This window comes from Mobula hypostoma, chromosome 8, assembly GCF_963921235.1.
Source record: "Mobula hypostoma chromosome 8, sMobHyp1.1, whole genome shotgun sequence".
In the NCBI taxonomy this organism is placed as follows: Eukaryota; Metazoa; Chordata; class Chondrichthyes; order Myliobatiformes; family Myliobatidae; genus Mobula; species Mobula hypostoma.
Window position 1 is genome coordinate 132667115 of NC_086104.1, and position 25276 is coordinate 132692390.

Sequence of the window (25276 nt, forward strand, 5' to 3'; positions counted from 1 at the left end):
CTTGAATGACCAAGTGTAATGGGATAATGTGAATTGTCTCCAAAGAAAATTTAATCTTCTTTCCCCAAATTCCTTTGTTAAAAACTTGCATTCCTACCTTAGAAACATTCACCATAGATATAAATTGATATGCAATGAGTCAGAAATCTGGATAGATCTGGCTTGTGGCAGTGTGCAGGACAAATTGAGTCCTTCACAATGTATTCCTTCCGACAGTTTCAAACTTGGAGCATGGAGCTTCTAGGTGTGTAACGCAGGGGCCGATCTGGATACATTTCATTGGAGGGGGATGAGGATGTAGGAATTGGAGTTGGAACTGGACTTGGAAGCAAGTTAGGGATCACAGAACTTGGAAGTGCACTAAATAGTCAAGAGAAATTTGGATAAGCTTCAGCAGAACATTGGGCAAGTTAAAGTTATGCAGCACGTGTGGCATAACTAAGTGCACAACTTTTCAAGGGTTGATGAAATTGAGGGACCTGGGGCCGGAAGACGTGCACCTTGAAGGCGGCAGAAGACCATGAAAATTATTTCAAAATCTAACTTTGGGAGCCTTGCATTTGGGGGTAAGAAGATTAGTGTGGTTCTGAGAGAACTTTTTCACCCAGTGGGTGATTGGAGTCTGGACCACACTGCCTGAGGAGACAGTGGAGGCAGAGACTCCAGTGCCATTTAAGTCTGCAGTCTTGAATTTCGAGCCAGGTAAATTGGATATTTATTAGGCACCCAGTGGTTAGTATGGATATGATGGATTGAAGGGCCATCTCTGGTTTCTCTGGTGTGTGATTCTGTCTCTAAGACTATAGGATCTTGGGCTTTGGTAAGTGGAAGTATAGATCATAAAAGGAATACAAATCTACAAGATAAGGGTTTATTACTCTAAAACTAAGGACCACAGAAATTTCTTCTTGCAGAGAGTGGTGAATCTTTGGAATTCTCTGGCCTAAGGGGCGGTGGAAGCTGGATCGTCTGACGTCTGTAAAGTAGAGTAGATAAATATTAATCAATTGCGGAGTAGAGGGAACTGACACAGAGGAGGTGAGGTCAGCGTAGATCAGCCATGATCATATTGAATGGTGTCGCAAGATTGAAGGAGCTGATGACCTACTCCTGCTCCTACTTTATTATGCTTTGTGCCTTAACAGAATAAGAGAAGCATGAAGAATTATGGCAAATTGCAGGAATTTTACTTATTCATCTTAGTTTTAAACACTCTCCTGAGCTTCCACAAACCACCACTGCCTCACAAGGTAACTGGAAGAACTTCCTTCTTCCTCTACAGTGAATTCCTGCTCTCTCCAAATTCTCAGCTTCCCACACAGCAAAGTTCATATGTGGTTACTTTCAGTGAATTGGAAGATGTCTTCTGCTTTCTAACTGATAAATAAAATCATTCCTTCAAAGATTCAACTCTGAAAGTCTTCCTTTCAAATTTATTACTAAATTTATTCCTGAAAAGTTTCAACTCTGGAAGTCTTGTAAGCCACAATGTAAATAATGTAAATACTTACAAAGTACTGCACATAACTAAACTTATTTACCAATTGGCCGAGGAACTGATGCATGATAAGTAGGTGAGCCTCCGAGTGGCCCTCCATTTGGAACCCTTCACTTACTTTCTGACCTGTGGTATAACCTGTGTTTCGGGCACCCTTTTGCACGGAAGTCCTCTGCTAATTGTAAATTAGCTTGTAGATGACCCTCTCAGTTTTGGGGCTGTTGAGGGATGGGCAATGTGTATCTTCACTGATGCCCATATCCTGTGAGCAGATATATATAAACAAAAATATTGTGCCGCGGATAAGTTCAGGGAATCATCTACCTGCAGTTGAGTATATTCAACTGAGGAAGATAATTGGATGCTAAAGGGGATATGGTGAAGAGAGAGAAAATGGGTAAGCAGTGATTCTGTTGATTGGTGGAGTTAGTCAAATGGCTTCTCTTATAGTATTACAGCACAGAATGAGGCCATTTGATCCATCACATCGATACTGACCATCTGTATTACCCCATATTCCGGCACTTGGCCATCGCCTTCCATGCCTGAGCGATTCAAGTGCTTGTCTAGGTGCTTCTTAGCTGCTTCCAGTAATTCTGATTCCACCACTCTCCCTGGCAGTGTTTTCCAGCGAGGCCCGCCATATCCAACACTATAGCTTTGCAGGATGTCCCAAATGAAGCACCATTTGGTCCATGTACACCACACCAAATTTGAGAAGAGCTATCCGTGTATTCTCCACACTTTTTCCAATGTATTTTCATAGAGTAAGCAATCTGGAAAAAGGGTAGACTTTGATGGGGAACAAAAATTGTTGGAAGTGTGGGGAAGACGAACATGTTGTGGAGTTATACCATCAGCGCTGATTCTGCTCTGAGGATAATTGTGTTTCTTCTACAGGGTTCCCTTCAGTAGCCGTGAAATCTCCGTGGCAAGCGGCTCGGGCTTCATTGTATCAGAGGACGGCCTCATTGTGACCAACGCACACGTGCTCAGCAATAAGCAGAAAATTAAGGTGGAGCTGAAGAGCGGAGAGTCATATGAAGCAAAGGTCAAGGACGTTGACCAAAAGTCAGACATAGCCCTAATTAAGATCAACCCAAAGGTAAGTCTGCAGGAGATGGGATCATCATTTCCGAATTGGTGATGTGTAGTAAAACTCCAATTAAATCTTGCAATCTCCAGACTTTGGTGCCAGAATACTAACTTCTGTACAGTACCATAATGAAATTTCTAATGAACCTAGTGAGGATCAAGGAATTCTGGTAACCGCATATCAAACCACCAGTATTTCTAAACAATCAAATGGTGGACTATCAGAGTTTACCTTCTTTTTCATTTATTTAATCAGTTTTTTTTCCCATACATACTTTGTTCCACAAAACACCTTGCAATCCCAAAGACGTTGATATTTTGGCTCTCAAGTGAACATAGCTCTTTCCCAGTATGAAACTGAGCCAGTTAGGAGGTGGTTGACAGGTTGATTTGGAACATGATCTCTACAGGAGCGAGACATTGGATTCAAACCCAGACTAAACTGTGGGGATGATGGTTTCCACTTGTTTGTATTTCCGCATTTTTCTTGGCTTCTTTTTAATTCGGGTTTTGACGTAATATTTCAACTGATTTGAGTTAACATTAAAGCAAAATATAAAGTTTTCAAAGTTCAAAGTAAATTTATTATCGAAGTAAGTATAGGTTACCATATACTACCTTGAGGTTAATTTTCTTGCAGGCATTTGCAAGGTAAGACTATACGTAAACAGTCAAAGATTGACAAATGCCAGTATGCAATTTGCAAAAGAAAACAAACTGCAAATAAAAGTAATACTGAAAACATGAATTGTAAAGAGTCTTTGAAAGTGGAAAGGAAGAGAGGGGGACAGAAAATTTAGATTGTTGGCAAAGGAATAGGTTATTTATTGATGCATGATTTGTTACAATCCGGAAGACAGTAAGGAGATAGAAATGAATAAGGTTCAGTCAAAATGGAGCTGGATGATGATGTAAGACTGAAGAGACTGCAGCTGCTGGAAATCTGAAATAAAGGGTGCTGGCCATTCTCAAACTGCGAGGCAGATTGTGTAGAGTGAGAAACAGATCAGCTGCCCCACTGGTGTTGGGGTTGTCAACCTGAAACATTAATTCTGCCTCTCCCCTTACTGCTGCCTGCCTTGCTGATTAATTGCAATATGCCCTGCTTTTGTTTCAGCTCACTAACAGTGCCTGAAATGAAGCAGCTTGCAGGAGTTGGGCAAGCTTATTAATTTTGCCACCTGCTGGCACCTGTACAGTGAGGAAGACATAGTTCTGCACAGTTACGTACCCTTTGGGTCAGATTCTTTTTATTTTGTTTTGCCTGTGGAAGATGTACCAGAGGCCCTTGGGAAGGTGATGGTGGCTGCCTTGAACCTCTCTGGTAAAGATGCTCCCATAGATTTAAACAAAGGAACAACAATATATTCTCTAGTGGGGATTGTGTGTGATCCGCAGATGGTGGTTCACCCTGTGCCTGCTACCCTCATCCTCCTGACTGATGGTTGGAGGCCACAGATTTGGGAATTGCTATTCAAGGCAAATAATTGCAGTATAGTTTGTAAACAGTACACACTGCAGCCATGGGGTCGGAGGGAAGGAATGCTCAGGTTATTGGGTGGGATAATGATCAAGTAGACTATTTTGTTCTGGTGACTGCCTGGTTTTAATGAGCTGCACTTGTCCAGACAAGTGTATTCCATTACATACTTGACATTCCTTCTCAGAGGCTTTAATGAGTCAAAAGTGTGTCACTGATCACAACTCTGATCCTTGGAGTTTGATCTTAATTATCACTTCTGTTCGAAACTATGCACGCCTTTGAGATGGACCATTTCACACTCCACAAAATGAGCATTAATCCATTCTTGTTCCCTCTGAACAGAGTCTGCTCCCAGTACTTCTGCTGGCACGCTCCTCTGACCTGCGACCTGGAGAGTTTGTGGTGGCGATCGGAAGTCCTTTCTCGCTGCAGAACACGGTGACGACGGGAATTGTCAGCACGACCGAGCGAGGCGGCAAGGAGCTGGGACTAAAGGATTCCGACATGGAATACATCCAGACAGATGCCATCATTAACGTAAGGTCGACGGGTAGAACACCCGTAAACAAAAGATACAAAAGCTGTAAGATTTATCCATGAATAGAACAGAACTTGTCCTTGAATTTATTAGTGGGATGTGGTTGTTGTTGATAATGCGAGCATTTATTATCCACCTCAAAAACAAAAAATACTCTGCAGATGCTGGGGTTAAAGCAACACTCACAACACGCTGGAGGAACTCAGCAGGTCGGGCAGCATCCGTGGAAACGATGAGTCGACGTTTCGGGCCGGATCCCCTCGTCAGGACTGTAGAGGGAAGGGGCAGAGGCCCTATAAAGAAGGTGGGGGGAGGGTGGGAAGGAGAAGGCTGGTAGGTTCCAGGTGAAAAACCAGAAAGGGGAAAGATCAAGGGGTGGAGGAGGGGAAGCAGGGAGGTGATAGGCAGGAAAGGTGAAGAAGGAATAGGGGAAAACACAATGGGTAGTAGAAGGAGGCAAAACCATGAATAGAAAGTCTCCAACTTCCGGTAATTCCCTCCCCCTCCCTTCCTCTATTCCTATTTCACACTGCCCCCTCCCCCAGCTGCCTATCACCTCCCTCATGGTTCCGCCTCCTTCTACTACCCATTGTGTTTTCCCCTATTCCTTCTTCACCTTTCCTGCCTTCCCTCCCCCACCCCTTTATCTTTCCCCTTTCTAGTTATTCACCTGGAACCTACCAGCCTTCTCCTTCCCACCCTCCCCCTACCTTCTTTATAGGGCCTCTGCCCCTTCCCTCTACAGTCGTGACGAAGGGTTCCGGCCCGAAACGTTGACTGACCGTTTCCACGGATGCTGCCCGACCTGCTGAGTTCCTCCAGTGTGTTGTGAGTGTTGCCGTTATCCACCTCTCTGTGTCCCTGAGTTGAGGGGGCAGGTAGGAGTCAACTACATTTGTGGGTCTGCAGTCAGCCATACACCAAACAGAGTAACGATGGCAGGTTCCATCGAGGGACATTAGTCAGTCTGATAGCTTTGTACTGGTAACAAGTCTAATCTTTTCCTTTCAATTCGAGATTTAATTAGTTACTTATTTCCCCAACTGCTGAAGAAGGATTCACACTTTCCTCCAGACAGTATGGCCATAGTGGTGGCAGTCTGGGTTGCTCTGATCCAGAAGTCCAGCTGCTTTCCTCAAGTTATTTTGGGTGCTCTCCCTAGAGACCTATGCTTGTTAAACACGTAACTTTCTGCGCATTTTAAAAAATTAAACTCAGGAAAAATGGGGATAAAACTTTGAGTGCAGCAGAGCAGCAAATAAGTGAAAGTTTAGGCTTGGAGGAGTATTGCTTGGAGAAGGCAGAGATCTGTACGCAAGACCATAAAACACAGAGCAGAATATGGCCACTCGCCCCTTCAACACTGTTCTGCCATTCAGTCGTGGCTGATTTATTTTCCCTCTCAACCCCATTCTCCTGCCTTCTCCCCATAACAATTGATGCTCTTACAAATTAAGTTCCTATCAACTCCATTATAAATATACCCAGTGGATTGGTCTCCACAGCAATTGTGGCAATGAATTCCACAAATTCACCACCCTCTGGCTAAAGAAATTCCTCTTCATCTCTTTTCCAACGAGACGTCCTTATATCCTGAGGCTGCACAGTATGAGTGAAAAAATATGTCTTTGCTTCCTGGTGTCTAGCCTTGTTTGTAAGTGTACTCCCAAATTTTTAAGCTGATAAGCTTGTTTATTTTGTTGAAAACCAATGTTTCATTCCAGCCTACTCCCACTAATGGAACATGTTGAAATTGAGTTATATCAAATTATTTTTTGTCTTGAGAGTGACAAGGTCTGTGGGACCAACGGATATGGTTAGCATTGCTGAGAATTCCTCAATGGATATCCATGACACTGGCCGTACAGTGACTGGTGTATGTGAGCTGTGAACTGACAAAGAGAACAATGTGATAGAGAATTGGGAAATCTCTAAATTCCTCCCGAGAGGCCGCGGTAATTTAGGAGCAAAGGTGCTGGAAAGTTGAAATTGAAACAGAGGGCTGGAAGTGCTTGTCAGCTCATGCAGTATCTGAGGGGAGAGAAACAGTGTGGGTCTTTGAGGGACTGTTTCTCATCAGAACTGCGATAAGTTAAAGGCAGAGCAGGTTTTAAATTGCAAAGAAAGAGAGAGGATGGGCGGGCAGAGTAAACTAGGGAAGAATTGCGATAGAGTGGGAAGCAGAGGAGACAAATGTATGAGAGTGGTGAACAACAAGTTGTGCCTGAGGGAGATATAAGCAGGAAAGAGCTTTGGTCATCACTGGTCTGTGCTCTAATAGACAGGGAATCATTTGCATAATTGCCGGCATGCATTTTTTTTTGCAAACTATACAGTTTTGTTTAGAGTTAATAGAATACCAACCTAATTTCTGATTAAGAGAGGTGATTGGTTCTGGTTTCAAGCACATCTGGCTGCAGCTGGAACCGTTTCAAAAGCCACATGTTGGGCTGCAAGTTGTATTAAGCAGAAGGGAAAAAATGCGATGAATTTACTGCTGTTGGCTTTCGTTAGCACAAAGTCAAGGAGCACTTCAATTTTACTTTGCTGAATAATGAAATGTTCCACTTCATGGGAGTCAAATGGATCTGCTTAATACCGGATAAAAATAACTGGGCGATAGCTTATCATTTAAAGTGATACTCAAGGGAGTGAGAAGGAATGCACTGCTGAAAACAAAAGAAATTAAATGGACGTGAGACTCAATGGATGAAGGAAGACTTTACAGAGTAGTTGGGGCAGGTAAAAAGGTGTTCACCAAATGCATAGGTAGCAAAGGAGTGAATGTGAGTCCTGCCAAAGGGTCTCGGCCTGAAACATCGACTATACTTATTTTCCGTAGATGCTGCCTGGCCTGCTGAGTTCCTCCAGCATTTTGTGTGTGTTGGTTAGAGGAGTGAATGATTGGGAGACTATAAAGGGATTTGGAAGGAGGTTAAAATGATTAGGATGTATGAATCTAAGTTACAAAGAAAACCATGATTGTTAAATACTATTTTATATTCAGCATCAGTACAAAAAAGGCTGGGTTGGAAATGGGGCCTATTTCGGACAGTGCAGGATTAAGAAAAAGGGTTCACAGAAAGGTTAAATTATTATTTTACTTTTGGCGTTCACCAGGGAGAAGCACAAATAGATATTGGAAAGAAAGATGATGAATGAAATAGGACATAAGGCATTTAAACTTGGAAACAAAAACCCCTGGCCCAGATGGATTGCATCCGTTTTAGGAGACTCCAAGGAAGAGATAAGAGGCACTTAATTTGTTTGAGAAAAGTGAACGCAGAAAGACTGGTGGATGACTAGTGTAATCCCTACGTTTAGGAAGGAGAGTAGAACATGGTCTGGCAACTAAAGTAGGAAATCCAATGGAATCCCTTTCAAATGATGGAATAGGAGAACGTCTAGTGGCAAAGTATCATAATGAACATCTGGAATCATAATGAACCAATAGAAAGAGAGGTAATGCATCTGATCTTCCAAAAGGCTGCTGATAAGGTGTTCGATAAAGGACCAATGAATGACGTGAAAGAGTGTTGAGTTGGGGAGTGGGTAGCAGAGTAGATTTCTGGCAGTTCTGGGGGGGAGACATTTACAGAGCACATGAGTGGGGGTGATTTGTGTGGGTCAGGGCCAGAAGGACTGCTCTTCTGAATTTCCATTAATGGCTTGGAATCAAAGCACCATTTCTCAATTTGCAGGCGCAATCAAATTGAGTGAGTGGTCAGTATGGAGGAGGATTGTAGTAGATTACAGGATGATATTGATGAATTTGTAGAGTGGGCAGTTAATTGGCAAATAACCTTTAACATGTAAGTATGTGAGTACATTCTGGTAGGAGAATAAGAAAGATACTGACTACTTGGTTGGTCGGAATGTAGATGGGGTAAAGGAACATACGGAACAATCACTAAAAGTTGTGCCTCAGGTTAGAAGGGTCATTAAAAAGCAAACCATGCTTTGGGATTTATTTCTGGAGGGATGGAATCTGTGTCATGTCTGGTTATGTAACTTCCAACCTGGTTGTTAGATTACAGAAAAGGATATGGAGTACAGGGAAGATTTTGCAGGGATTATACCAAAAGTGCAAATTTATATGTATCAGGAACAGATAAACAAATTTAATTTCTTCCTTTGACTAAAAAAGGGCTGAGAAGATTCCCAGTAGATGCCCTTAAAATGGTCAGAACTTTTGAGTGGATGAAGAGAGAATATTTTCACTTGTGGGGCTGAGCAGACACTCACTGATGTACAACATTCACTGTGGAAATATAATATAGGATTAGGAAGGCACTGTTTTAGCCAGGGAGTGACGAGAATTTGGTACTCACTCCCACAGACAGTGGTTTAGTCAAGTGGTCTAGATGTATTTAATGGGAGCCTGAACAATGCATAGAAGAAAGAAATAGAGGGTAATGCTGATGGATTTGGATGAGTAAAAGTCCAGAGACATCTCAAAATGGGGTATAACTACCAGCATGGATGTTTGGGCTGAATGGCAGTTCTCTACACTTAACCTTAAAAAAATAAGTATATTTACTAACAAGGTTGGGTACTGAACAAAAGCAGTTTTTTGCTGAATGTACAGATTCATCTTTTTGTGAATGAAACTGCTCCTTGTCTAGATCTGAACTACCGTTTGTATTTGCTCTTTTGTTTTTAAAGGACTCGAATGATTTTTTTTTGCCAGGGAAGTTAATTTGTTGCTGCCTGCCCATTAAAATCTGAAGTTGTTTCATGTCAGTTTCCCAGCACACATTTCCTCCAGGAGGCCGCTCAGAAAAGCATCTGTGCAGCGCACGACATTGGGGATAACTAGTAATCCGTGTCCGCAGAAAAACTTGGGAGACCCCCACAGCCTAAACTGTCAATGAACTCCCATGCTTCTGGAAGTTTCTGAGATTCACAAATGTTAACTATCAAACACGGAAATGTGTTGTTTTTTTAAAAACTGGCTATCTGAAAAATGCTACCAGAGGAGTTGGTGGAAACTGATAAGTTGTTACTGCATGTTTAAGAGTTATTTAGGGATTGCATAAATAAGCAGAGCATAGAGGGACACAATCCCAATGAAATATAGATGGGCAGAAGATCTGCATGGATCTAATGGGTTTTTCTGTGCTGACTCTATTATAAACACTAGAAAATGCCAAACATTTCAATTTAATCGAATTAATTTGATTAAAAAATGTAAATTACCTTGCACTTTCTCCCTTGTAGCTGTTCCTCTCCCTTTGTACCTTTGTTCCAACCTGGTGTGAATTCAGCAGACAGATTTCCCTCCAAATCCGCAGAGCTCTGATGTCCAAATGTTTGGGACTAGTTCACATGCACATGTTAGCTTCTGAATTCTGAACTTGTGAACAAAGTTTCCCTCTTCCCCTGCTGCCTCTGTATATACAACATAAATTAATATTTAAAATGGATTATTTAGGACTAACTTATCCTGGTTGTTTGCTGGCAAACCTCTGGCTTGCAGCTTAGCTTGAGAGTAAAAAAGGAAGAGAACTCCGGTCTGTTCACTTTTAGGGTACTGGAGTCGTATCCTGCAGAATGGAAACAAACCCTATTGGACCAACTGGTCCAGGCCAGTCAATTTTCCCATTGAAGCTAGTCCCAGATCCCTCTAGACTTTCCTATCCATGTACCCGTCTTTGAAATGTTGGTACTGTACCTGCTGCAGCCACTTCCTGTTCCTTATTCCCTATAAGGACTGTCTTCTGTGTGGAAGAAGTTGCCTTTCAGGTTACTATTAAATCTCTGCCCTCTCACTTTAAACATATACTGTACTCTCTAATTATTAATTTGCTAACCCTGGAAAAAAGACTGCATGCATTCACCCTACCCATGCCCCTTGTGAGCCCTGTAAGGTCACCTGCCTGTTCTGTCTGCATTGAATAAAGTTTGAGTGCTCACCCTCACAAAATTAAATTCTTTGAGACACAGCAACATCCTCGTAATTCTCCTCTGCACTCTCTTCAGCTTGATGGCATCTTTCCTATAGCCAAGCGACACAATATTCCACATGCAGCCCTCACCAGCATCACCCAGGAGTGCAGAAAGACTAATCTGTGACTTACCTGTCTTCTTTTTCTTTCTCTTAATACTTCTGTTTAACAAAATCTACAATTTGATTTAAAATAAATAACTGAGTTGTAATTTCCTGATTTCAGCAGACCACTGTGTCTGAAATGTTTCCTTGCCCCTCCGTTTACTATATTTACTCTCTGTTCCCTTACCTATGATTCACCAAAGACCAGAAATAGTTTACCTGTTTCCTTCAAAAAGAAAATGATTTATATAACTAACATACGAAAATCTGTCGATGCTGGATTTGTGTAACTGACTCCCGTCCCTCCACGGAACGAGCTCCACGCCCTGGAGTGACCTTTTCCCACCACTGCAGCCAATTCATTGACGTCTTGCCTGAATAGTGCCTCATATCAGGGCCACAGCCAGAGTATTCTCATGAGTTCAGGCATTTTGCTTCTTCTAACCGGCAAGCGTCATAACGGGCAGTATGTAAATAAACTACAAGAAGAAAGGAAGCAACTTAATGACGTCAGTGGAGAGTGCAGGGACATTTAAAAGAAACTGAATAAATCTCTAAACATGAATGTTGAATTACAATGTAGTAGGTCATACAGACTATTACGTAGTGTGTTGACTTGGTCTGCTACTAGACTCCATTTAAAGTGTATTATTAGTCATCTGGGTAACGTTGAGCTGGGTAATTATTACAGGCCTTGGGAAAGGCCGTCCCAAGACAAACAAATAGGAACTCTTCTGCAACATTTTACATTGCGGGTTTAAAGTCAACATTTCACATTTTAATAAACCCTGTGCAAGTAATATCTTGGGCGGATTTTATAAAATAATTTATTAAAATCACGAAACTTCTCATTTTTATTTCAGTATGGAAACTCAGGAGGACCACTTGTCAATCTGGTGAGCAGCTTTTTAATATATAGTATTTATTTAAGTTTGCACACAGTATAAGTTTTGAAGAAATGTTTTTTAGATTAATACTAGCTAGGTAAAGAAAACAGCAGAGTGTTATAATTGCATATGTGATATATGATGAAATGTGCTATTAGAAATTTAGACATTAAATTCATGCTAATAATGCTAATAGGCACTTTAGGCAGACGTTAGATTTGATCACCTGAGGGCTCCGTGAATCACTTGCTTGCAAATATTAATATGGCCGAATAAATGGGGAACAGGTGTGAATGACTGTTTCCCAGCCCTTGATCCTGCTCCAACAGTTAATAAGATCATGGATGATTTGACCACAGGCTTATCTGAACATTCGAGCCTATGATTCATTGGCTATATTTAAGAGGGAGTTAGATATGGCCCTTGTGGCTAAAGGGATCAGGGGGTATGGAGGGAAGGCTGGGGCGGGGTTCTGAGTTGGATGATCAGCCATGATCATACTGAATGGCGGTGCAGGCTCGAAGGGCCGAATGGCCTACTCCTGCACCTATTTTCTATGTTTCTATGTTTCTATGATAACTTTCTCAATTATCACAAATCTGTCTGCTTATGATTTAGATATTCAAAGTTGGACTGTCTTTTTGAGGTAGAGATTTCCTAATTCTCACATCCCTTGAAAAGAAGCATTTCTTCCCCCTCTTCCTCTATTCCCCACTCCGGCCTTTTACCTCTTCTCACCTGCCTATTACTTTCCCCTGGTCCCCTCCTCCTTCCCTTTCTCCTATGGTCCCTATCAGATTCTTTCTTCTCCAGCCCTTTACCTTCCCCACCCAGCTGTCTTCACCTATCACCTTCTAGCAAAATCTACCCCCCCCCACTCCCCCACCTTTTTATTCTGGCATCTTCCCTCTTCCTTCTCAGTCCTGAAGAAGGGCCTCAGACCGAAATGTTGACTATCTATTCATTTCCATCAGTGTTGCTTGACCTGCATTATTTCCCTTTGTCTGTCATATCTGTGAAACTCCTGATAGTTTGACAGTGATCCCGAGTCCTAGATTCTCCCATAAGGGGAAACAAATTCACACCCACCTCAGGATCATGCTGAGTGATTAAATGGGGTCACAGTTTGAGGATAAAGGGGAAGCCTTTTAGGACCGAGATTAGGAAAAACTTCTTCACACAGAGAGTGGTGAATCTGTGGAATTCTCTGCCACAGGAAACAGTTGAGGCCAGTTCATTGGCTATATTTAAGAGGGAGTTAGATAAGGCCCTTGTGGCTAAAGGGATCAGGGGGTATGGATGATCAGCCATGATCATACTGAATGGTGGTGCAGGCTTGAAGGGCCGAATGGCCTACACCTGCACCTATTTTCTATGTTTCTATGTTTCTATGTATGGGGAGGAGGGCAGGAGTCTCTGTTCCCTCTTTCCACCACACTTCCCATACCTCACGCTTCTTGGACAAGAGATTTTGAAACTTTGCTACTATATTTTTTCATTAGAACAAGAACATTAGCTGATCATTTATCATGAGCATTTGTAAACCAAAATAAACCAATATCATTAAGTCTCAGGCAAGGAGTGAGGATGTGGGAGTCAGTCTGAATGTTTGGAATAGCCTGCAATACTGGGGCAAGCTTATCTCTAGTGAGATCTGTGGTGAAGTCTGCTGATGTTTTCAAGGAGCAGTTGTGTAATACAGTGGAGACCACGGCCACCATGTGGTTGGCTGGGCCATTATGATTGTTCTGTGTTGTTGCTACATCCTAAACAATACTTCCCCTGTGACCATAAATAACAGGCACCATTTTCAGCAGTGTGGTATTGGGCATGCTAAGTTGCGGTTTATGAGAGCTTGCAACCCCCACAGCAGAGGTTAATCCCCTGGGTCACATGTATAGCTCCAGATTTAATTCAGCTGATGTTCTTTCCCTGTTGTGTGAAACGTTCCTGAAAAGCTGTGGTTATTTTTATTTAAAGAATCGGGATTGCGTTCTTGTGGAAACCAGAGCTGGTGTGTGGCAGGGATGAGGATCTCTGAGTGACACTCACACACAATGACCTCCTGGTTTGTATTCCTTCCTATCGGCCTGTTTTCTTATTCCAACCTACACCCCTTTGCTTTCCAGTCCTGAAGAAAGGTCTCGCCCCAAATCGTCGGCTCTTTATTCCTCTCCATAGATGCTAACTGACCGGCTGAGCTCCTCCAGCATTTTGTGTGTGTTTCTCTGGATTTTCGGCATCTGCACAACCTCTTGTGTTTACGATGTTTGAGTGGCCCGGCTTTGCTTCTGGACCTTTCCCTGCTGTGGGACTTGCAGGAGAGCTTCAGTTGGTTAGACTGGCTTTATGACCCTGTCCCAACCAGGGCAGGTTCAGGTTGGGCTATCCCCTCAATCTGCCTCTGTACTGGAACATAGAGAACCTCAGCGTCCAGCACTTAAACTAAGTTATTACTTGTCAACACACTTATGGAACTTTTGGAAGGCTCAGAGCAAATATTGATCATTGGCCTGCTTGGAACCAGGCCATTGCTATGACTACTGATCTCTTATTTTAAAAAAATTCTCCAGACACCATTCCCTTAATGAATGTGCTTCTTTTACCTGGAGGCAGTGGGGGAAGCAGAGTGTTGCTAGGAAGGTTAGTGGTACTGCAGGGCTCCTCTGTGACTCTTTCCACTCCTGTTGCAAATGGCAGATTTGTCTCTTTGCCACTGTGTCTTAATCAGGGTCTCCATAATACCACCAAACTGTGTTGATGGTTGGTGTTTACATGACCTCCCTGAATGTTATAATTGTTAAGCACTGGAAGTGCCTGTGTCAACTGGAAACAACCAAAGCCAAGTTTATTGTCATATGCACAAGAGCGGTGGGAAACCTGCGGCAGCATCATCACAGGCGCATAGCACCAGAAAGGTCAAGGTCAAGTTCACAGGTGCAACGGAAAACGTACTTGCAGCAGCATCACAGGTGTGTTACATCATATAAGCAGCATTCACAAGAAAAGTATAAATTAAGCATTAATTATACACAATTTTTACAAGAAAGAGCACAATTTTAAAAAGAGGCAAAATCCCCTGTAGAGCAAACTAATACTTTATACTTTATACTTTATTGTCGCCAAACAATTAATACTAGAACGTACAATCATCACAGCGATATTTGATTCTGCGCTTCCTGCTCCCTGGATTACAAATATTAAGCATTAAAAATATTAAAAATAGTAAAAATTTGTAAATATTATAAGTTTTAATTATAGATCATAAATAGAAAATAGAAAAATGGAAAGTAAGGCAGTGTGAAAAAACTGAGAGGCAGGTCCGGATATTTGGAGGGTACGGCCCAGATCCGGGTCAGGATCCGTTCAGCAGTCTTATCACAGTTGGAAAGAAGCTGTTCCCAAAGTGTCAAAGCAATTAGGGCTTTGCCGGCTGGTTCAACACCCGAACAGTTGAAGGGAAGTAGCTGCTCTTGTACTTAATGGCGGAGGACTTCGGGCTTTTGCACCTCCAGTCTGATGGGTCGCTGTGAAGAGGATGCCATTCAGCCCATTGGATCTATGCTAACTCCCAGTACAGCAACTCCAGTAGATCCCATTCTTTCTCCTTATTTCTCTCTTGCATACCTGTCAATGTCTGTAATTCTTTCGCCATTTATCTCTGCTAACAAGTAATTGACAGCAGCACCAACAAACCTGTGCATTTTTTTTGGAATATGGGAGGAAACTGGAGTGAATAGAAGAGCCCTAGTCAGTCTTGGGGAGAGCATGGAAACTCTACATAGACAGCAGCAGAGGTCAGGATTGAACCTGAGTCACTGGAGCTGTAAGACAGCCAGCACCACATGCCATTCCAATGGTTCACTCTTTTATAACGCTCGTAGCTGGGTTAGCCATGGAATGGGAAAGTTTATTTAGAAGTGATCCAGCAAAATTCAGCAATGACTTGGGCCCAAAGAGGTCAACTATTAATATTTGCTCGTGCTTCTTGGAGCCTCAGTGAAGTTCCATGAAACACGTCGACAAATAAACCTTTGTTTAAATGCTGGACACCAGGGATGTCCACGTGCATACTGAGAATGAAAACAGATTCTCTTCGTGAATGGGTAAACTGTTCAGCTCTTTCCAGGGGATCGAGTGCCAGCAGCAATGTTATGAGATAGTGGAGGCACAAGTCAGATATTTCAGTTACCCAGCATTCCCAGTAGCCCAGTCCCTTTCCAGTAACTAGCAGTCCATCTTGTCCTCTATTCCAGAAAATCTGTCCTCTTCTTAAATATCTTCCACTTCAGTCACCTGGCAGCGAGCCAGCAAACTGGACTTCACAAAATCTGCTGACGATTTAATATAACGTTATATTGTACATCTGCTCTTGACCTTGTGGTATCAAGTGAAGTACTCCTTACAAAGTCTAACCACTATTGTAAGCGAATGCAACAACTAACCACAGCACTGTGATAGTGACCTTTTATTTTGTATTGACTGAGGGATAAATATTGGTCACGATACAATTTATGGATAATTTATATTCTGTGTGTGTGGGCACGTGGCCAAGTGGTTAAGGCATTGGACTAGCTACCTGAAGGTCATGAGTTCGAGCCCCAGCCGAGGGAACATGTTGTGTCCTTGAGCAAGGCACTTAATCACACATTGCTCTGCGACGGCACCAGTGCCAAGCTGTATGGGTCCTAGTGCCCTTCCCTTGGACAACATTGGTGTCGTGGAGAGGGGAGACTTGCAGCATGGGCAACTGCTGGTCTTCCGTACAACCTTGCCCAGGTGGGTGCCCTGGAGAGCGAAGACTTTCCAGGCGTAGATCCATGGTCTCGCAAGACTAACGGATGCCTTAATATTCTGTGTGATGTTTGTACCTACCTGCCTGTGATACTGCTGCAAGCAAGATTTTTCATTGTATCTTTACCCTACTGTACTTGCGTACATGACAATAAACTCCATTTATGTCCCCCTCTTGACTGAGTGGCAGCCTCTTTGCACTATAAAATATCTGAGCTTCAATATTACAGCACGGAAGCACACTCAGCCATTTGGGTTGGTATCATCCCCCAGAACGGGAGTTCAGTTTTCACCCTTCTTTGAGTGTGTTGCTTGGATTTCCAGCATCTGCGGATTTTCTCTTGTTTTGGTTTTCTCCTTCCTCTTTCTCCCCAGAACCACGGTACCTGTTCTCCATTGACCCCCCCCCCTTTGATTCATTTGCCACTTAATCATCTTGGGTCAACTTGCAGCTGCCAGTTAACGCACTGTCATGTTGACGGGGTGTGGTGGGAACCATGTGAAACAGGATCTGGTCTCCAGTTTCCGAAGAGGGGATACGACTACAAGTATCCACTAGATCAGTGGACTCTCAGGCTCCAGTAGAAATGGGGAAGCGGAAGGCACTTTGCAGCTGGAAGACTGAGAGATCACTGGCTCCCACCAGCTGCTGCCATGGACGTTGCTTGTGAGCTGCAGAAAATGAGGTCAGGAGCCAGAGACTGTCAGCAGAGGACCATGGCTGAGAGGAGGGGAGAGATGAGAGTTTGGCACTGGGGTGTGGTTGTCCTGAGCGATAAGAAGTTGGGAGAGGGATGGATGGACAAATATCAGGGTGGAAGCTGGAGAAAAGGTTCTGGAAGTGACATTGATTGAGAGCCAGGGGTTATGGTGGGGGCATTTTGGTGAATGTAGGAAAGGAAGACATGATTATGGAAGAGAGAGAGAATGTTTGGAGATGTCTTTGGGGCCTTCATAGAGATCAATGGAGGAGGATGGAAGTCTGTCCAGGTTTGGAAAGGAGGGGACGGAGCGGGAAAGCTAGGAGGGCAATGGGTTGGCATTGGTTTATTACATTCACGTATCATGTGACAGTGAAAAGCTTTTGTTTCCATGCCAGCCAGACAGATCATACATCAAGGTTGTAAATGAAAATACAGAGTACAGGGCTGTCACTACAGACAGCAGTGCCAGGGCCACAACAGGGTAAATTGGAAAAATGGAGTGGTGTTCTTGTAGGAGAAGGAGGGGAAAGAAAGTGATGCATTGGATCTTCTCCAATTAAGTATATGAAGGGCCTGTCTTCTGGACGGAGATGGCCTGTTGACTCAGCCTAAGGATTGCTAATGAAGCTCATCTCACCCAACCTGAGTCGATGTTTTTTGGGGATTTCATTGCACCCAAACCCCTTTCTCGATTTGGTCTAAACACATAGGAGTAAAAATGTAGGACTTGAGAAGTGAGTACAATGTCCTCAGCCTTTCAATGTGGAGAGAGCGTCAGCTCGCAGGCAGTTTAATGCCGGGCTGTTTGATTACTGTTCCCTTCTACTTTGCAGGATGGAGAGGTTATCGGCATTAACACGCTCAAGGTGACTGCCGGAATATCGTTTGCAATCCCCGCACACAGGATTCAGCAGTTCCTCGCCGAGTCCCACGACCGGCAGCAGAAAGGTACGAGGCACTGAGTTAGCAGGTTGTCGTTGATCGCAACCAGCTGTGCTTTGTCTCACTGTTCACCATTAGCTGCTGCTCTCAATGCGAAGTCAAGGGGGAACATCAGCTGGTTTTGATTCTGAAAACTGTGAAATAAGCAGAAAGGAAAGACCCTGCATATTTGTGGCTCACTTCCGTGCTTTTTAAAGTGCCAGTGCAAAGCCGTTATTTTCTTTAATGCAAATCCCCATGCCCCCATATTCATGTGCCATTAATTCACGGTTGCAGAAGTGAGAAGATTTTAACCCCTTGCTTGTTTTGTTCTTCTTGTGTCAGTGCAGAAGGGTGGTGAAGGTTGGGAAGATGTCTGCTACAGTTGAAGGAGAGGGTAGATTTGGGATTAACTTGGCCAGTGAACAGGGATTCCAAATTGCATCTATGAAGAGGTTGGGCTGTTATATTCCACCCAGATCGCCTACAAAATCAGCTGCTTCCCAGATCTTGAGAAGAGCAGGTGACAATTGAGCCTTAGCAAAAGTCAATGCTCTCAGAAGGAAAATGGGGTGACACCATCTCCACATGTGGACAGAATCCTTCATGTACAACAATTGAACTAATTCCAGTTTCTGCCAACAGGAAACACATCACCAAAGAAGAAATACATGGGGATAAGGATGGTGGCCCTAACACCAAGGTAACTGTCCAGAATCTGCTGGCATTAACTTCGACTTTGTGGCATGGCAGGTAGATCTGCTGCCTTAGGGCTGCATCTACCTACCCTCAATGCTGATCTTTGGTCCTGTCCTAGAGGAATTTGCACCTTCTCCCTGTGACTACGTGGGATCCTCCCACATCTCAATTCACTGCTGTGCCACAATTAATTAGCCTCTGTAAATTCCCAAGAGTTAATAGAGAATTGGAGTTGATGAACATGTGAGATAGAAAAGGTTACAGAGAAGTAAGTAGGGGAATGGGATTGCTCAGAGATGGCACAGACTTCATGGGCCAAATGGCCTCCTTTTCCAATGTGGGAAACATGAAATCTTAATGGATTTTGCTCAGTAGTGATAATGATGTGATTCTGAGAACCAGTGTGAACGGCCACAGGAAGTTTTCCCATCATTTCCACCAAGAACTGACAGAACTCCTTAATGAAGTGCCCACAAGATTTGGGATCTCTACAAGGATGCGGATTTGATCACGCATGCTAAGTCTGCTAACTGTGTTTTGACACTGGCCCGTGGAGTCCAACAACAGAACGGGGGACTAATACAAACTCTCCAACACTCTCCTGCTGTTGGCGTCCGTCCCTAGTTAGTCTCAGTACCAAATCTGGAAGCATATTCATTTAGATCTGTGAGAAAGGAACTAACATTTTAAATTTTTTTTCTGTAATTTATAATAATTGTCTCTGTAATAATAACTAACCTTGAATTGAATTTTGCATGTTTAAGATAGTAGGATGCACTTAAATCACGACAGCTGGCAAAGCTGTGCTGTTATGGCTTAGTCCTCTGCCAAAATCTTGCACAGGAGTTTGTAGGCAGGGATTGTTCTGGAACACCACAGTCACCTGGTTCACATTTGTCAAACATGATGGTCTGAATCAGGACCATGTGGACCCTGACCTGCTAAATCTTTGAGCTATAGGGAAAATGAATTGGTTGTAGGCTAAATCCTGGCCATTATCGAGGGAAGTTAATCCCAGTATTCCCATCGGCAGTCATTGCAAGATCAAAATAGGTTGCAGAAAGTTATGAACTCAGTCAGCTCCATCATGGGCAGGTGTCTCCCCAACGTCCAAGGACATCTTCAAGGAGTCATTGCTACCATCAGGGAGGAGGTACAGAATCCTGAAGGCACACCCTCAACTATTCAGGAACAGCTCCTTCTCTGCCCTCAGATTTCTGAATGGACATTTATCCCATGAACACTACTTCACTACTGTTTTTCCCTCTTTTTGCACTACTTAATTTAACTTTTTTTTAAAAAAAAGATATATATATATATATATATATATATATATATATATACTTACTGTAATTTACAGTTTATGTATTGCGATGTACTGCTGCGGCAAAACAAGAAATTTCACAACATATGCTGGTGGTATTAAACCTGATTCTGATTCATACTGTTGCTTTGCAAACCTCACATCACAAAACTTAGTGAAGTGACAAACCATAAGATCCTGGATTTGTCAAAATTTTGGTGAATGCAGTTTGCAAACTTGTAATCAATACTATTCCATTGCAGTCTCTTGCGTGACCTGAAGATGCGTGACAAAGACTTCCCTGATGTTTCCGCTGGGGTTTACATATTTGAAGTCATTCCAGCAACACCAGCAGCAAGGTAAGTAATTCAATATTAACCCGTGGCTGATCATATCAAAACATTGGGTGAAGGCTAGAAGTGAGAAATCTTCCTGCTGTTTGGACTTGCCAGTGCAGAAGTTAACTGGTTTCTGAACTTGTTACATGATGTTTGTATTGATAATTGAAATTCGAGGAGTTGCAGGTGCTGGAATCTGGAAAAAAACTGAAGTGCTGAAGGTATTTTGGGGTTCAGTCGAGGGAGGAGCACTTAACACTTCAGGTTAATTGTCCTTCACGAGAATTGGAAATAGTGGTAAGTGAGTGGGTTTTAAGTTGTGGAGGAGGGCAAGGATGGAGAGAACTGAGGGAATTAGTGTGTTGTCCAGGTTAGTGCTGGTGCTGGCTGGTCAATGGAGGAAGGGAGAAATGAAAGTAAATACTGAAAGTGCAAGATGTAGACACAGCAAAACTCTATGTAGGAAGGTCTGCAGATACTGGAAATTCAAAGTAGCACACACAAAGTGCTGTAGGAACTCAGTAGGTCAGGCAGCATCTATGGAAATAAGTAAACAGTTGACGTTTCAAGGCAAGACCCTCCTTCAGGACTGGAAAGGAAAGGGGAAGACGCCAGAATAAAAAAAAAGTGGGGGTATGGGAAGGAGGATAGCTGGAAGTGGTAGGTGAAGCCAGCTGGGTAGGAAAGGTAAAGGGCTGGAAAGGAGAGGAAAGTGGAACATAAGAGAAAGGGAAGGAAGAAGGGATCCAGGGGAGATGAGGTAAGAGGCCAGAGTGGGGAGTAGAAAAAGAGGGGAGGGAGGGGATTTTTTTATTTTCCAGAAGGAGAAATCAATATTCATACCATTGGGTTGCCTCTCCACCCTGAGGGTTGCCTCATTGTGGCACAAGAGGTGGCCATAGACCGACATGTCGTAACAGGAATGGGAAATTGGAATTAAAATGTTTGGCCACCTTTGCTGTTCTCTGACAACTTCCAGCTCCCATCCCAGACTGTTCATCTTCATGTCACATGTCAAGTCCATCTACATCTCTGGCCCATGCCTGGAATGGTCTGAAAACCCTTTGGCTTTTCCTTGAACAGAGGACTAACCCACCCCTTCCGCACTGACTCCCTTACCTCATTTGCTCCCTCCCTCAACTCTTTCCATTATGTTAATGAATGTATTGGTGCTGATCACTGGATCTGCACAGAACTCAAATGCTATAACTTTTGCTGTCAATTTCTCCCTCCTCCCACCTTACAGGATCCTTTTCATAATCTTAATCCCAGGAAATAGGTTATCAACCGGCATGCTGACAAGCCCAGACTCCCACAGCTCTTTTGACTACTCCTCCCCATTCTGCTTCCATCAGGGATTCCAAACCATTCTTTCAATATTTGTACTGGTAACAAGACTTTTCACACCAGAGTCTTTGAGATGACTTCCTCTCTTTTATATAAAGCATGGCTTTCCCATCACCTTGATTGATGAGGTACTCAAGCACAATTTCTTTCTGGCATGGTTTCTCTCCTGGCCAGGGTATGACTTCTTCACTCCTCACCTTCTGTATCACCAGCTTCACCGTTGAATATATCACCCACCATTATTTCAGCACTTTCACTGAGATTCCATCTCCAGACCCTTCTCCTCTCTGCTCCGGGATTCCATGGGTACCTGTCCCTCCAGCTCCCTGGATCGCTCTTCTCTCTCTCCCCACCTCATTTCTCAGGGTACTTGCCATACAGTGGCCAGAGGTGCAACACAGACCCTTTCACCTCATTCCTTCTTACTGTCCAGGTACCCGAACAGCCTTTCATTTATCCAAATTGGTGTACTGCACTTGGTGTTCACGGCATGGTCTCCTCTGTATTAGAGAAATAGTGACATTAGATACTATACTTTGATTTATTATAAGTGGTTTTCCCTGAAGATTCAAACATGGATATTTGCTTGTAATGTTTTAATATGTCCTTTGCAACCTCAGTGAATGCACTTGCCTTTTAAACCATAGGTAAATAATGAGATTATATTATTTAAATAGCTTATTTATCCATCACCACTTGTCCATAAAAAGAACAGTAGATGCATTTATGACTACTACTACACCAACGCATAGGGGGCCGGCGTGGGCATTTATGAGGGGAATGTTTTCTGAGGAAAGTGGAGCCAGGACAGAGCACTTATTCAGCATCTTGTTGTCCATGATTATCACCAATGCATTTAGTTGCTTTTAATACTAGTTGTTGTGGCTCTCACTGCAATGATGACTAAGCTGGTAATACTCTTACACTGTTGTTTCAGTGCTGGCTTAAAAGACCGTGATATTATCATCAGCATCAACGGAAATACAATCACCTCCTCTGAACAAGTCAGTGAGGCAATCAAAAACAACGACACTCTGTCCCTTGTTGTGCGGCGTGGAAATGAAGACTTGATGATCACTGTAGTACCTGACATCATTGAGTAGAACTGATACTTTTTTTAATGAAACCTGTTTAATCGCAGATCAGCATAACCAGATATAAAGGCTGTTCTACTTGAATATGTTGACCATACATAGTCTCTTAAGAAAGTTTCAATGTTAATTGTGTCTGTTAAGGGCTTTGTAGTTATAAATAAAAACGTGAACTCTACTGTCATACTTGCCTGAAAACACTTCAAGCAACATTTGGAAAATTGGACGATGCATATCGAAGGGTATTCTTCCACATTTGCTTTTAAGTCCAGGGTGACAGAACGCAGCAACTGAGTTTGGTCAGCCAATTTAACTCAACCTATCCTACAATTCATCCTGACTGGCATTCACCTGCCTCTTCTCCAAACTCATTGCTGGCGCAAGATTGGTCCCAGCGACAATGCTTACTCCACTTTGCAGTTCTTCGCATCTTTCTTTGGACTTGGTACTTCGTATATACAGGTAGTTCTGCTGTAATGCAATAGATGCTTTGCTATGAAAACTCTAGAAAAATTGCATTGTAAAAATGATTGTCATTGGGGAGAAAAAAGGGGTTGGGGCCACAGAGTTTCAGACTTGCAATAAAAAAAGTTATTTTTCCAGGATTTTCAGAAATAAAGGCGTTTTTAATAACTATGTTTATTTTATTACTGCAAGCTAAATATTCCAAAAGCTGTATGTTACATTGTTTAATAAGAGTATCATTGCATGTGTGAGAACAGAATTGTTCATCATTTTCCAGTGACCTCCTTTAAAGAAACCAACATCCTGTGTAAGGCACAATTTGCGCTGATTACTGTGGGTCTAGTTCCTGATCAAAATCACCTATAGTCAACTTGGCCTGCATGATACAAACTCTGTTCCTCAGTTCGTCAATTGTTATATCCAATTTGTGTTATAGAACACGCTCTGGCAGAACTACCTGTTGATCAACAAAACCATATGCATTGGCACCACCAGTGTAGATTTACAATGCATTGTTCTAAATATCACACTATTTTAATTATTTTTAGTTGCTTGGAGATGCTAGATGTGTTGTCTTTTAGGCTTTTCTCCCTTTGGTGATTACATTTACATCCACATAATTTCACAGATGGAAGGCATTCATGACCTGTTTCAAGAGAATATTGCTAAGGGTGTGCGTTCTTTGTGGGAGAGGCAAACAGATCATCCCACATCAAAATTACCTGAGGGACATTTAGACATTTAGCAAAAATTTAATAATTTAAAAAAACTTGAGGCTTTCTCTCCATGACCTGCCAGCGAGAGATAGAGGTCAGGCAATGGAAAGCAATATTATAAATACACCAGAGAAGGAAAAAAAATGAGCACGTAATTTGCACTGTCATTTAAAGTTTTGTAATATCTACTGATCAAGAAAGAGAATCATGCCTAGAGGTGCATTATCCACCCGGACTATTGGAAAAAAATGGAAATTTATTTCTGTTGGGTTCTCAATGTTCTCAGGTTGGAGGAGCAACACCTCACATTCAGCCTGTGCAGCCTCCAACCTGATGGAGTGAATATAGATTTCTCTAACTCCTGGTAATTTTTCACCTTCCCCTTCCTCCTCCTTCCATTCCCCACTCTGGCTCTCCTCTTCTCCTCGCCTGTCTCTGGTGTCCTGCCTCCTTTCCTTTCTCCCATGGACCACTCTCCTCTCTCATCAGACTCTTCTTTAGCCCTTTACCATTTCCACCTATCACCTCCCAGCATCACACTTCATCCCCCCTTTCCCTCATCTGCCAACCTTCCCTCTCACCTGGTTTCACTTGTCACCTTCTAACTTGTATTCTTTCCCCTTCCCCCTTCCCTTCCAGCCCGATGAAGCCCAACACATTGATTATCTGTTCCTTTCTACAGATGCTGCCTGACCTGCTGAGTTCCTCCAGCATTTTGTGTTACTCTGGATTTCCAACGTCTGCAGAATCTCTTGTGTTTATTATTTCTGTTGAGTCTTACCAAGTATCCAAGATAAAATAATGAACAGCAGCCCTTCCACATCTGAATAAACATGGTCTAATCCATAAACTGGAAGGAAAGTTGGCACCGTTTCCCACAATATTTCAAAGTGGGCCAGTCAGATGTTTTTGATGGTGTTTAAGTACATATTTCTCATGGAAGCGATAACAAAACCCCCCTTTTTTCTGAACCAGGCCCTTCCACCTTTTCCTGTATTTTCCCCTCCTTTATGACAAGCCTGTACTTCACAGATCATTTGCGTGCCTGTATGCAAGTTAACTGGTCTGCATTTGTGCAACTCGCTCTCGGTACAATTGGCTCAGGTAACAGGAAATTTTGTAACCATTCAAGATAAATTATTGCATTGCTATACAATAAATTAAAGCTAGACAAAAATTACAGAGCAATTGCAACACTGCAATTTGAGAAGAATTTCTGCTATTTTTCAATCTGTTTACATCCTTAAATCATCTGCAGGTGGAATTGGATTCTGTCAGAGACAGATGACTGTTGACTTTGTCTCTCTGCTTGAGCCTTGAAGACGCAGGTTTGCAATGTTTGGTT

The 25276-nt window shown here is 42.8% G+C and overlaps 1 protein-coding gene across 1 annotated transcript in view; it reads left to right on the forward strand.

The window, feature by feature from the left end:
* The window catches only part of LOC134350973 (serine protease HTRA1-like), a 38876-nt gene extending 15492 nt beyond the window's left edge, over nt 1-23384 (forward strand). Inside the window, exons 3-9 of the mRNA XM_063056912.1 lie at nt 2399-2603; nt 4419-4613; nt 11530-11562; nt 17885-17999; nt 18618-18675; nt 20238-20333; nt 22597-23384. Coding sequence (XP_062912982.1) covers nt 2399-2603; nt 4419-4613; nt 11530-11562; nt 17885-17999; nt 18618-18675; nt 20238-20333; nt 22597-22762 — 868 coding nt within the window. The 3' untranslated portion in view covers nt 22763-23384. The remainder of the gene's footprint in view (nt 1-2398; nt 2604-4418; nt 4614-11529; nt 11563-17884; nt 18000-18617; nt 18676-20237; nt 20334-22596) is intronic.
* Nucleotides 23385-25276: the final 1892 nt, after the last annotated feature.